We start from the raw sequence: 15,533 nt of genomic DNA on the forward strand, positions 1-15,533 counted from the left end.
TCTAATAAAAGCATTTAGTGCTATCAGTTTCCCTATAAATACTGCTTTAGCAGCATCACACATTTTGATATGTGTTCTTATTTTCATTCATTTTGAATACTTTGTTACTGTTTGATTTCTTCTTTGACTTAGCTATTTAGAAGTGTGTCACGTAGTTTCCAAATATTTGGGGATTTTCCAAAGTTCTTTCTGTTACTGATTTACAATTTAATTCCATTTTGCTCAGAGGACATACTTTGTATGACATTTTTGATTTATTGAGATTTGTTTTATGGCCCAGAATATGATCTATCTTCATAAATGTTTGCACTTAAGAATGTTTATTCTTAAGATTAAGAATATTAAGAATGTTATTCTGTTGTTATTGGGTAATGTTTTCTGTAAATGTCAATCAGGTCAACTTTGTTGATAGTGTTATTTGAATTTTCTATATCCTTGCTGACTTTCTGTCTACTTATTTTATCAATAATTGAAAGAAGGGTATTCAAATCTCCAACTATAATTGTTGATTTGCCTGTTTATTGCTGCAGTTTTATCAGTCTTTACTTTTTGTATTTGAAACTTTGTTATTTTAGGTGTATAAACATTTAGAATTATGTCCTCTTAAATGACTAATACCTGTATTATCATGAAGTAATCTTCTCTATCCCTGGTATTATTCTTTGGTCTGAAATTGACTTTGTGTGATAATTAATTATATTAATTTTATATATAATTTTTATATATAATTTTATATTAATTATATTAATATTAATGATATTAATATGGCCACTCCAACTAATTTTATACTGGTGGTTTCATATATATGAATATATATACAATGTACATATTATTACAGATGAATACTTTAAATCAAAATATATATTAAATATATTAAAACTGATCTAATTGTACATGTTAAATGGGCAGTTTATTGTGTGCAAATTATACCTCAATAAAATTTATTTTAAAAGCTGATACAGTGATAATATGTACATTTGAAATATTAATAATTACAGATTTTAGATCTAAATGGCCCTGCATATTTTTCTAAATTTAATTTTTTCAATAATTTTTATTTATTTTTTTTGAGAATTGAGTACAGCACTTAACTATAATTGGCAGTCTTTCAAAGTATGCACACATCTCTTTACAGACTTTACATCATTGTGCTGCAAATAGGTTACCAGCTGCATGTTGATATAATGAATATAGTTAAATGACTCCATATGAAAAACACAAAATACTACTTTATTGCTATCATAAATATTTTATAAATTCCCATTTATAATTTATGGTAAAAAAAATCAACAAAACACAAGGTACTACGTTCATAGCACTTGTTGTATATATCTCTTCAGAAGATTATTCAAACTGAGTTAAATATTTGTGGAATCCTTGAAACATTTCAAGAAAACATGACTTGGAATCACTGCTCTAGACCTGTTACTCTCTTAACATAGATCAATATGCAAAAATATTTACGACTAGTTATCCTGTTAGGTTTCAGTTCAACATTAATCATGTTAAAAATCACATATACAAAGGAAAGAAAATTGATTACCATATGGAAATTTGCATATATATATTGTCATATGGTTAATTAAGTACCACATTAATCTGTATTTTTCTTGAGTTCCCTAAGAGGGTATTTATGATCTCTGAGGTAAATTTTAAAGAAAATTTAAATCTACTGTCACATAACAAAGGCTTTTAATAGTTCACTGTTGAAACAGTCTTTTGTTTCATTAAATTTTACAATGACACTAAAAAGTTCTGCAAATATCACTGTTTTGTTTTTTGGTTCAGCCATACTTTTTTTTTTTTTTTCTGTGTTCATGATCTCTTGATGCTTGATAGCTATCTAGTCCTCTTTCCTAGTACTAACAGAGTACTATTAGGACTCCACTATCACTACCAGTTCTCAGGACTTTTCCCAACTTTTTATCTAGCATCCCAATACTTCTCTCCAGGAAACTGCTTTCTGACATAGTGTTTAGAACATGCATGTAATCCCCATCTTTTCCCTCCTTTTCTGTCTCTCAAACTTATTTTTCCTTCTTTCACTAAAATTTAATTCAGCCAAACACTTGTCTAGATAGGCAAGAGATATGTTAGGAACAAATGTTTCCTATCTTGTACTCTTTTCTTCATTTTCTGCCTCATATTAAAGTCTCAATCCCCCTATTATAATATAAAATTTAACTTGAAGTTTATATAAGAAGCGTACAAAAATGGTATAAAAGTAAACAACTTTCCAGGTAAATGCACACCAAAAGAAATCCAAGGAAATAATATAAGAAACTAAAAACAAACAGGATTACTTTTTTCTTAACTGTAGAAATGTAAGGAGAACTACTAGGACGAATTATAATTTGTATGGTAGACTTACATAAATGGCTCCCAGTGAAACATACCACCTGCTATCTGTATCCTTGTGTACTCCACTCTCACACTGACTCTAGACTTGCTTTGTTCAATGGAAGATGAGCAAATATGATGCAAGTGCAGGCTTGATAAACTCTTGTACATTAGGGCTTGCCCTCTTGTAATGTTTTTTCTGTCATGGGAAGAAACACAGTCTAGCTCACTGGAGGAGGAAAGGCCATGCAGAACAGAGACAGTCAAGTCAATGAACCATGAAAAATTATAAAACATCCTGTTTTAAACCACTGAGTTTTGGAGTGGTTTGTTACATAGCAATGGATAAGAACTACACTTCACCTCTATTTATGTCTGTGGAAGACCAAATGGATAAAAGTTAAATAAAATAAAGCTATATTTAATATGAAAAAAAACACTTAAGGTCTCTCAGCAAACTTTAACAGTACTAGACCTGCTGTACCTGTTATATTTCTCCCTCTACCCCAGCTATTCAGTCCATTTAAAAAGTATTTACAAGAATCAACACTTTAACTATTATCTTATACATTCTATAGGTAAAGAAGTAGAAACTGTATCTGTGAACAAAGAATACACGATAAATATTTTTATTTTTAAACATGAATTGTACATCTTTCATATAAAAGATGAGATTCTAGCCTGTTTTAAAAAAATTATACTTGCTAATACTATCTTTACACTTTTTACAGAAGCTAATTTTCTTTAAATTTGCAGCTTCATTCCATAGCTTTTATAGACTCATAATCTCAAATATATTTCCAATATCCTTTAAAAAATAAATTCATACAAGATAATTTTAACACAATAAAACTTAACAGATTACAGCACAACTGCCCAGCCTTCCAGTTACCACTGAACACTTTTCCAGTACACAGAAGCCAACATGTTGGGAGTGATTAATTCTCTGTATTTACCTTTATTAAAAAGAGGTTTTTGGTAGTGAGAACAAATAATCTCTCATTTGTTGCCTGAAAGCCTAAAATAGGATCACTGGTTTCTAGGCTTGCTACTTGCTGCTTAGCAACCTGCCCTACTTGCCTGCCTTCCTTCCTATTGTAAAGTACAGTGGACATGGGAGTGGGCTGACGATAGATGAAAACTCGTCGAAGGCACTCGCAAAGGGCTGCATAAGAGTAATTTGGAGCACAGGCAAAAAATTTTTTGTCTCTCTTTGATGCTTGGACGTAGCCTGCCAAGAAATATGAGACAAAAAAAAGAAAAACTATGTTAAACAGAAGGGGAGAAACAGTGATTTAACATTTAATGGTTCATAAATCTTATTACAAATTGAAAGGATTAAATAAAAATATATATCATAGATACTCAAAAGTGGTTAAATTCTGAACCATTAATGACTAGCCACAATCAGTCTCTCCCGAATGGTGCAGAAATAAAGCATTAATCCCTAAGGAACAAAATAATGTTTCATCACTTCAAAAAGAAGCACAATATAGTTCCTATATAATTTCCATGAATAATTAAAACATTAAAAATCTAACACACTAAAAACATGCCAAAATATCTTTAAATAATAATTGAGTACATCAATCACAGATGTGGCATTACAGCATCTTTTCTTTTTTCTTATCAAATAAATGGGGAAGTGTTTATAGGATGTATTATAAAGTTATTTTAGGAGTGTGTGTGCATAATGCAGATCCCATCCCCGAAGGTACTAATATGCACAATGCAGTCCCATTATTTCTATGTTAGTGGTATTTTTATACACTAATACCAACACTGTAACAGGACTTGTACTTCACCTCTCAGAAGTAGAGCCTTGAGACCACTACAGACTCAAAGAAAATTCAAGTATCTATTTTTAAAAATTCCATTGGGATATCCCTTGAAAACTAATTAAACTTTGAAAAAATAATCTTTTAAAAAATTATCTTTATAGTCTAAAAGAGTATTTATGTTCTGAAATAAAAATTAGAATTTTCAGATTGGGACATGATTACTGAACATTATAACGTGAGACAGGAAATATAACACTAATGTAAATTGAGACCTCATCAAACAATGAATGAGCAAAGAAACCACTGAGCACAGGCAGATCAATGCTGGTTTTTTAATATTAAGCAGGGCTTGAGAAGGAAAAAATAGGACATAGACACCTGTTTGAGAGCCTAGATTTAGCTCTCCAGGCTAATCTTGCCAAAATAATGTATATAACATCTCAAGACTACACATCTAATGTAATGTTGATTTAACTTACTCAAGCATAATAGTATTCCATTATACTAGGGGATTTAGGGATACAAAAGGAATATCTGAAAATTAAGATAAAGCTTTCCTCCTACTGAAAAAACAGAATAAAAAATCAGGAATTTTAGTAGAAAGGCTAGAAATTATGTGGTTAAATTATTCAATCAAACTTTATTTCGGGTCATAAAAATCCATTTGGAGTCTAAATTAACCAGTTTAACAGCCCATATTGTTAACTATATGGGATAATTGAAAAAAATCTCTACAATTAGGGTTGTACATATACACCAATCACAATGCATAATGTTACTTCCTCCTGGCAGTTTAAAATAACCTTTCAATAAAACAATAGTTGTGGTCAATTCATATAAAAAATTTCTCCCACACAATACTAATGTATTTTATCATTAAATCAATTATTGCATACGTCTACAATTATGTAGCTCAAAATGTTTCAAGCTCTAGTTTTAAAACCAGTATTTTCCCTTTTATCCTACAGAATAAATTTCATTTCTGCTTATCATCATCTTCCCTAAGTGTTCTCATTATAATAGCTGTTTTTCACTTAAGTTCCATGAAAGATGTCTCATAATGTGCTTTACCTTAGAGCAATTCCATGATTACTGAAGACTACTCTGAAGAAACCAGAATACAAGTTCCATGTAGGGTACTGTCAAGCCCCTTGTTCATATTCTGATATTGTATAGCTTAGTTGGAATAAGCAAATAACTGATTAGAATGATTCATGCAGTTAGATTACCACTTTGATTTCTATTCTGTGCTGATCTTCTGCACAAGCATAAAAACAAATTAGTCCTACTGTTCCAAAAGTACTAACATTCATCAACTATATGCAAGCGACCAAATTATAGCACAAATCAATCCAAGCATAATTAGGACAGTTCAAATTTAACCAAACCCAAAAACTTAAAAAAAAGACTGTAATTTTCAATATAAAGGAAAAAGTTGTCAAAGAGCTTGCTTATACCTAAAGCATTGAAAGTTGCGATATGCTCCCACATATCATCTTGGTTGCTAGAGTGTGGTTGCCAGAGAAGGGCATCAACATCATGGCGCAAACAGAAGCAGGGCATTTCTTTAGGATCCACTATGACAGAGAAAAGGTACTGGTTGCTTCCAAGATTCACCTAAAATAGTGACAAAAAATCATTTACTCAACAACAAATTAATAACAATACAGATGACAGCTGACACACAGAACTACATGTCAACAACTGTTCTAAACTTTTTACATACCTAAAATTGATTAATAAATCTTTCCTGGGAGAAATGTGCTATTGCTAGGTCTATCTTAAAGCTGAGGAAAGTGATGCACAAAGGATTTAAGTAACTTGCCCATGGTCAGCCTGGTAATAAGTTGTGCAGCTGAGATTTGAATCTGGAGTCTGTGTTCTTAACCACTACACTGTAGTATTTGTCAACTGTTAGTAACTCATTTACAACATGCTATAAAGCACCAATTTTATAGGCAGAATATTTTTTAAACCACAAAATACAAATATGAAGTTTACAAATGCTAACCTGTAATAATAACTACCAAGAACAACGATAGCTACTATGATTTATGAGCAAAATCTGTGCCAGACATGTTATAAATATTAACATCAATAACCCACAAGGCTTTTATTATCTTCATAATAGATGAAAGAATATATTTTGAGAGAGCTTGAGTAACTTACTCTAGGCTACAGAGAAAAATCACAATGCTAGGATTCAAATGCAGATCTGTTTACAAATTATTGACTTTGTACTATTTACAGTAAAATGTCAAGAATGTTCATTATGTTAATTTATTGCAATACTGATGGCTAAAGGAACTCATTTTACTACAGGCTCATTAGGTTGAGGCTCATAACTGGATTCCATCTATAGGAATACTTTTTTTTTTTAATGGAAAGGGGTTGCAGTGATATTCTTCATTACAAATGCTGTTTATCAGAGTTAAAAATGCCTAAATACCAACAAAAATCATATCAAATATAGAAAACATAAAATATGCATAGCACTTAATAAACAATGAATTGCTTCCATGAGTTTTAGAGCAGACTGGAGAATAAAATGTTGGGTTGAAATTAAAGGTGGAGACCTGACCTGCGTTCAGTAGGGAAAGCTGTGAAGTGGCTCTCCACAGGCTACTGGTCACAGGAGAATCCAGAGACAGAGCAACCTCCTGCAACAATGCCAAGGGATAGGGCTTTTGGGTGGGGCCAGTGCTTGTTCTCTGCAGAAGGGGAAAAGGCTGGCACACAGTGTTCACAGACTATTTCTTCTCTCCCTTTGCTCCTGATAATCACTGGCTAAGTGAGGTTTATTTTCAAAATCACTGCCAATTAACTGGCCTTTTATATTACATTTTACAGTAAGTTTTATTGTCAAATTCAGTTTTTTCTGTAGTTTCAACTGTATTCTCATTACTTTCAGTTTTATACTTTCCATTAATGCATGTTTCAGCAAATAGTTTGTGGATCTGCCCCCCAGAAAGTGAACAAATTATTCCTCAAGTAAGATTTGGATGCTTTAAATATACTCAAAACTAATTATCTGGAAGTTTTAAAAAGAAATTATAATAAACTAGTCTGATGGAACTAACTGCAAATATAATTTACTGTGAGATAAAACACTCCCTTTAAATGAGATAATTTTTTCTTTATGTAGTAAGAGACTGTGTGATATTCATTTAATAAATTCTAGCCTTCCTATTCTTAAAATCAAGTATTCCATACAGATAAATTAAAAAGATTACACCACTTAAGATGTATGATACTTATTAGGCTGGTCAGCAGCCATCTTAGGAAAATAAACTTTAATTTCATTCAAAGGTTGCAAGCTAAGAGTAGACAAAGGAACTGCAGATAAACACTGCTTTTAAGATAACATCTAAAAATGGTTTCATCTTTCTCATGGTAGTTACTGAAACCTCTTGATAATTCTTTATACCTTTTACTACTTTTTCTTGCCTCACTGCACTAGCTAGGAGCTCCAGCATGATGCTGACTAGGAGTAATGAGGGCAAACACCCTTGCCTGTTACCAATCTTAGGGGAAAGCATTCTAGTTTTTTTACCATGAAATACGATGTTAACACTAGGTTTTTCGAGGAGGCAGTTACCTTCAACTCCTAGTTTGCTAAGCATTTTTATCATAAACAGATACAAGTTTTGTCAATTCTTTTTCTGCATCTACTAGAATGGTCAAATATTTTTCTTCTTTTGTCTGATGATACACTGAATTATGTTGATTGATACTTGAATGTTGATGAATCAGCCTTGAATTCCCTGGGTAAACACTACTTGGTCATGATGTATTATTCTTTTTACTTACTGCTGGATTTCATTTACTAATATTTTACCGAGGACTTTTTAATCTATATTCATGAGGGATACTGGTGTGGTTTTTAATTTTTTTCCTGTTTTCTTGTCATGTCTTTGCTATCAGAGTAATGCTGGCCTCATAAAACAAGCTGGGAGGTGTTCCTTCCTCTTCTCTTTTCTGGAAGTTTGTATAGAATTGGTATTGTTTGTTCATTTGGTGGAACACACCAGTGAAGCAACCTAGGTCTGGAGACTTGTCAGAAGGTTCCTATGTCAGAAGGTTCCTAACAATAAATTCAGTCTCTTTAACAGATATAAGACTATTAAGGTTATCTATTTCTTTTTCAGTGAACTGTGGTAATGCTTGTCTTTCAAGGAATTATCTTCACTTAAATTGTCAAATATATGAAAATAAGAGTTGTTTATAACATCCCATTATTATACTTTAGTGTCTTTTGGACTTCTGACATGTCCATTTTTATTTCTGATATGGTAATTTGTGTTGTCTTTTTCCTTGGTTACTCTGGCTAGAGACTTATCAATTTTGATCTTTTCATTGGTTTTATTATTTTCAGTTTTCAGTTTCACTGATTTCTGCTCTTTGTAAGTTTCCTTCCTCCTACTTTCTTTAGACTTGGTTTGCTCTTCTTTTCCTGGTTTAAGATGGAAGCTTAAATTATAAAATTGAGACATTTTTTTCTATTGTAATGCCATAAATTTCCTTCTAAGCACTGCTTTAGCTGCATCCCATATGTGCTGTGTTTCATTTTCATTCGATTCAAAATATTTCCTACTTCCTTTGTGAGTTCCACTATGACTCATAGGTTATTCAGAAATGTATTTAATTTCCAAATACTTGTGCATTTTCCAGATTTTTCTATTATTAATTTCTAATTTAATGCTGTTATGGCCAGAGAACATTCTGTTCATGATTCTTTTTCTTTTAAATTTATTAACCTTTATTTTATGGTCTATTTTGGCAAATGTTCCATGTCCCTTCTGGGATTCCAACTAGATGTATGATAGACCATCTGATATTGCCCCACAGCTCTTGGATGTTCTTTTTGTTTTCAATCCCACCCCACTTCCACCCTCTTAGGTTAGTAAAAATTAGCAGAACTGAAATAAATCTTCAAGGTTACTGATTTTTTTTTCCCCCTCAGATGAGTGTACTGATGAGTTTGTTGAAGGCATTCTTCTCTTGTTGCTGTGGGTTTTTTTTTTTAAACTTCTAGCATTTTTAATCACTCTTTTACAGTTTCTCTCTGCTAAAATTCTGTATTAATTTATTCATCTTTTCTACTAGAGGCTTTAACATATTAACCACAGTTATTTTAAATCCTTTGTCTGGTAGTTCCAAAATAGGGGTCATCTCTGAGTCTGGTTTGTTTCCCCTTGTTTCTTGACAGCAGGATGTTTTTTTACTTCTTTTTGTGTGTCTTGTAACCTTTGACTGAATACTGGATGTAAAAAACAGTAGAGACTAAGGTAAGCAGTATTTATGCCTAGTAATGGACACATTTCTTCTGCTAGGCCATTCGTGTGGGTGGTCATGACAGAGGGAGGTTGAGAAAGGGCTAAGAAAGGGCTGATCTGAGCTTGAATTCTGTTGTTGCTATGGATACCTTCTGTGCATCACCAACTTGAAATTCCTTCAGTGTTACTTTGCACTCTGGTGGGGAATGAGATGCTGGAGGATTTTCCCAAACTGTACTGTTCCACCCCTAACTTTAGGCCTTCACCATACATCTGCATTTCAGAGAGTCTCTCTATGCTCTTACTCCTTCCCTAGTGGTAGATTATTATTGCCTGTTACTTGGTGCTTCTCAGCCTGATGATGGTGGATGGAAGGATACAGGGAGAGGGTTCTCTTGGTTCAGGCTCAGTATTGGGCCTTGTGTCCTTGGGTTTCAGGGTTTGGGCCTTTTTAGTGATACTGCTTCATCTCCAATGGTAGGAGAATTCTAATAATCTACCCTTGATTTCCTGCCCCTGCCCCAGGCATACCAGTGGTGTTTCAAAATTATTTTTATATTCCCCCCGGCTGCAGTGGGTCTTCTTCTGAGCCCTTAGGATAAGATCTGATGCTCTTCCCTCCGCAGCTAAGGCTTTTGCTACTTAAGGAAAATAAACCAGGCAGGACTTCATGCTTCTTTCACAGTAGAAGACACTTCCCTCCTCCAACCCTGCTTCACCAAGGTGGCTTTCCTCCTGTCTCCTCCCCTGCTCCCAGTCTTTTGCATCAGGCCCTGGTCAAGGTCCATAAAAAGGATCTGTAAATCCCATGGGTTCTATACTTTCTTGTTAGCCCCCACTAGGCCTTTAGCAGTTTGTTGAATTTTTCTTACCCACTTATATGGCAATCCTTTCTTCTTCCCATGTTCAGATGAACCAGCTCTCCTATCCAATCTCTCCTTGGTGGTACCTGTTTTTCCCTTGGATTTCAAGCTAGTTGATTGCCCTGTAACCTGAGATCTCTGAAAAATTTTTTTAAAGTAAGGATTCTACAGATTATCCAGGCTTCTCTGGTTGTTACACTGGGAGTGACACTCTTTCCAGCTTTCTAGACCCTAGACTGAACTAGAAGTCCCCTGCTCACAGTTTGCAAACTTGCCTAAAAAGCAAGCCATTTATAATGAGCAGACTGGTGATAGTTCAATATCCACAAGAGCTTCCATATACCCAAGTAGGCAAACTGTAGGATCCCACACCCTGGCTTCTACTAACAGAATCAAGGGGTAGATAACTAACTTAAAGGCAAACATCTTTTATCCACTGATTTATGAAGTGGTTAGACTGAAGTGTTTTCTTGAACAGGTGCTTCCCATAGGGGACGGTGGCTGGCCCAAAACAGTAAATCCTCTTCTTTTGAAGTCTAAATGCCAAAAATGAACAGTAAACACAAACATACAGCCAATAAGAGAGAGGCAAAAGACATACCCAGAGAGACTACAGTAAGCAGAAATCATGAGGAAGTGAATCACAGAGGTATGAGCAGCAGAAGCAAATAAAGAAGATGGTGATGTGATGATAATGGCACAGCACTACAGTAGACAGCAAGGGACACTTGATTCTCAAGAGACAAGTAGATTACCTTGTCATCAGAACTATGTGCTATTTTCTAAACAATGTTTCCCTTCTCTTTTAGGTCGAACTTGCAAATGCGTTTGTTTACAGAATGACCTTCTACTTCTCTGTGAGATCTAAAGAGATTGTTTCCACTACTCCTTATAGTCTCCACATATGTTCACACTAAATATCTAAGACTTGAGGTAACGAGAGGTCTTCTCTGCTCTTTGCAACCTTTAAAAGTCTGGACTAGGGGCTTCCCTGGTGGCTCAGTGGTTGAGAGTCCGCCTGCCGATGCAGGTGACACAGGTTCGTGCCCCAGTCCGGGAAGATCCCACATGCTGTGGAGTGGCTGGGCCCGTGAGCCACGGCTGCTGAGCCTGCACGTCCAGAGCCTGTGCTCTGCAATGGGAGAGGCCACAACAGTGAGAGGCCCGCGTACCGCAAAAAAAAAAAAAAAAAAAAACAGTCCAGACTAAAGGATTTTGTCCAAAAGAGAAGAAAATTAGAATTAAGATTACAAACTGAAGCAAACTAGTTTTGCTAATAAGTTAATTAAGTGAATGAAAATAAAGTGTGAAAATTTAAAACTACAATTCAAATTAAGTGCACTTTTTGTATGATGCTGTAGAAACAAAAAAATCAATATAAGAAAAAGAAAATGAAGAACAACAAAGATGTCATCATTAATTTGAAGCAGACAAAACAGGAAAATAAGATGTTATTCATTATCTGGCATGGGCAATCACCTGTAAGAATCGAGAACAAGATGTTCAATTCAAAGTCTTAAAATAGAAAAATCTGCAACCTAGAATACTCTACCCAGCAACATTATCATTTAGAATAAGAGAGATGATAAACAATTTCTCAGTCAAGCAAAAACCAAAAGACTACAGCAATACTAAACCTATCCTAAAAGAAAAAGTGAAAAGTCTTCTCTAAATAGAAAGGAAGCAAGAAGATATAGGAAAGAAGCTCACAGTTGGAAAGTAAATCACTTAAATAAGCCAGTATACAGATCAAAAAGAAAAAAAAAAGCTATCTGTGAAAGTGATGATAAACACATGGGACAGCAAAAGGATAAACATAAAGATGTAAAAGAAGACATCAAAATCATAAAATGTGGGGGAGGAGAGTAAGAAAATGTAGATTTTTTTTTTTTAGAATGTATTTGAGCCTATATGACTATCAGTCTAAAGCAAGCAGCTATTGGAAGGGCTTAACATACTTGAAAAACAGGGTAATCACAAATCAAAACACAACAGATTCACAAAAAACAAAAAGGAGACAAGCATAAAATAAAAGGAAATCATCAAACCACAAAAAGAACAACAGAAACAAAGAAGAAACATAGAATTAACTGGAAAACAAAGTTTAAAATGGCAATAAATACATAGTTATCAATAATTATCTTAAATGTCAATGGACTGAATGCTCCAATCAAAAGACACAGTATGGCAGACTGGATAAAAAAACAAAAGCCTACATTATGCTGCATACAAAAGATCCTTTAGGGCAAAGGACACACATAGATTGAAAGTGAGGGGCTGGAAAAAGATATTTCACGCAAATGGAAGTGACAGGAAAGCAGGGGTTGCAATACTCATATCAGACAAAACAGACTTTAAAACAAAGGCCATAAAGACAAAGAAAGACACTATATAATGATAAAAGGATCAATACAAGAAAAGGATTTTACACTCTTTACACTCGTCAATATATATACACCTATAGAAGCACCCAAGAACATAAAACAAAAACTATCCGACATAAAGGGAGAAACTGATGGGAATACAATGATAGTAGGAGACTTTAACACCCCACTCATATCAATGGACAGATCTTCTAGACAGAAAATCAGTAAGGCAACAGAGATCCTAAATGATACAAAAGAACAGAGTTAATTGATATTTTCAGGAATACATCCAAAAAACACAGAATACACATTCTTTTCAAGTGGACATGGAACATTCTCTAAGACTGACCAAATAGGGCACAGAACAAAATCTGGTATAAAAATTATTTCAAGCATCTTTAGACAATGGCATGAAACTAGAAATCAACCATGGAAAAAGAAATGAGAAAAAAAAGATTACATGGAGACCAAACAACATACAAAAAAACACAATGCGTCCATGAGGAAATCAAAAAGGAAGTTAAAAAATATCTTGAGACAAATGACAATGAAAACACAACCATACAAAATCTATGGGATGCAGCAAAAGCAGTTCTTAGAGCAGTTCATAGCAATACAGGCCTTTCTCAAAATACAAGGAAAATCTCAAACAACCGAACCTACCACCTAAAAGAAAAAGAACAAACAAAACCTAAAGTCAGAAGAAAGAAAGAAATAATAAAGATCAGAGAGGAAATAAATAAGAGTTTAAAAAACAACAGAAAAAAATCAATAAAACCAAGAGCTGGTTCTTTGAAAGGGTAAACAAAATAAAAAATGAAAAAGGAGAAATCTCAACTGATGCCGCAGAAATACAAAAAAAACCCCATAATACTATGAACAATTATATGCCAACACATTCGACAACCTAGAAGAAATAGACACTTTCTAGAAACATACAGCCCACCAAAACTGAATCAAGAAACAATTTGAACAGACCAATCATTAGAAGTGAAATAGAATCTGTAATTTAAAAAAATCCCTACAAACAAAAGTCTAGGACCAGATGGCTTCACAGGCAAACTCTACCAAACATCCAAAGAAGAACTTTTACCCATCCTTCTCAAACTCTTCCAAAAGAGTGAAGAGGAGGGAATACTCCCAAAGACATTCTATGAAGCCACCATCACTCTGATACCAAAAGCAAAGACACCACCAAAAAAGAAAATTACAGGCCAATTTCTTTGATGAATATAGATGCAAAAATTCTCAAAAAATACTAGCAAACCAAATCCAACAACACATAAAAAAGATCATACACCATAACCAAGTGGGATTCATCCCAAGTTCACAAGGATGTTCAACATATGTAAATCAATCAACGTGATATATACTACATGGACAAAAGAAAAGATAAAAAACACATGATCATCTCAATAGATGTAGGAAAAGCATTTGACAAAATTCAACATCCATTCATGATAAAGACTCTTACCAAAGTGCGTATAGAGGGAATATATCTCAACATAATAAAAATTATTTATGACAAACCCACAGTCAAAATAATACTCAACAGTGAAAGCTGAAAGCATTCCATGAAAATATGGAAGACAAGGATGCCCACCCTCACCATTTCTATTCTACATAGTATTGGAAGTTCTAGCCACAGTAGTCAGACAAGAAAAATAAGTTATCCAAATTGGAAGAGGTAAAATTGTCATCATAGGTAGATGACATGATACTATATATAGAAAACCCTAAAGACTCCACAAAAACTTACTAGAACTGATAAATGAATTCAGCAAGGTAGCAGGATACAAGAGGAACATACAGAAATCGGTTGCATTTCTTTACACCAACAATGAAATGTCAGAAAAGGAAAATAAAAGGAAAAAATACCTTAAAACATTAACAAAGGAAACTGAAGATTATTCAAAGAAATGGAAAGATAACCCATGCTCTTGGATTGGAAGAATTAATATTGTTAAAATGGCCATACTACCCAAAGCAATCTACAGATTTAATGCATTCCCCATCAAATTACCTATGACAATTTTCACACAACTAGAACAAATAATCCTAAAATTTATATGGAACCATAAAATACCCAGAATTGCCAAAGCAATCCTGAGGGAAAAAAACAAAGCAGGAGGCATAACCCTCCCAGACTTCAGACAATACTACAAAGCTACAGTAATCAAAACAGTGTCGTACTGGCACAAAAAAACAGACCTGTGGATCAATGGAACAGAACAGAGAGCCCAGAAATAAGCCCACATACCTATGGTCAATTAATCTTCAACAAAGGAGGCAAGAATATAAAATGGGAAGAAGTCTCACAAGTGGTGCTGGGAAAGTTCGACAGTTGCATGTAAATCAGTGAAGTTATAACACACCCTTACACCATGCACAAAAGTAAACTCAAAATGGCTTAAAGACTTAAATATAAGACAAGGCAGCATAAAACTCCTAGAAGAGATCATGGGCAAAACATTCTCTGACATAAATCGTACCAATGTTTTCTTAGGTCAGACTCCCAAGGCAATAGATATAAGAACAAAAATAAACAAATGGGACCTAATCAAACTTATAAGCTTTTGCACAACAAAGGAAACCATAAACAAAACGAAAAGACAACCTACAGAATGGGAGAAAATATTTGCAAACGATGCAACCAACAAGTGCTTAATTTCCAAAATATACAAGCAGTTCATACAACGCGACAAGAAAACAATCCAATTGAAAAATGGGCAGAAGACCTAAAGAGACATTTCTCCAAAGAAGAAATACAGATGGCCAATAGACACATGAAAAGATGCACAACATCACTAATTATTAGAGAAATGCAAATCAAAACCACAATGAGGTACCACCACATGCTGCTCAGAATGGCCATCATTAAAAAGTCTACAAATAACAAATGCTGGA

At 33.9% G+C, this 15,533-nt stretch overlaps 1 protein-coding gene across 3 annotated transcripts in view; it reads right to left on the reverse strand.

The window, feature by feature from the left end:
- Window positions 1-3,268: 3,268 nt before the first annotated feature.
- The window catches only part of NUDCD1 (NudC domain containing 1), an 82,310-nt gene continuing 70,045 nt past the window's right edge, over window positions 3,269-15,533 (reverse strand). For all 3 annotated transcript variants that reach the window (XM_059043499.2, XM_067018002.1, XM_067018004.1), the window contains 2 exons: window positions 5,579-5,738; window positions 3,269-3,571 (listed from right to left, as the gene is read on the reverse strand). In XM_059043499.2, the coding sequence (XP_058899482.1) occupies window positions 3,279-3,571; window positions 5,579-5,738 (453 nt within the window). In that variant the 3' untranslated portion in view covers window positions 3,269-3,278. The remainder of the gene's footprint in view (window positions 3,572-5,578; window positions 5,739-15,533) is intronic.

This window comes from Kogia breviceps, chromosome 17, assembly GCF_026419965.1.
Source record: "Kogia breviceps isolate mKogBre1 chromosome 17, mKogBre1 haplotype 1, whole genome shotgun sequence".
NCBI classification, from domain to species: Eukaryota; Metazoa; Chordata; class Mammalia; order Artiodactyla; family Physeteridae; genus Kogia; species Kogia breviceps.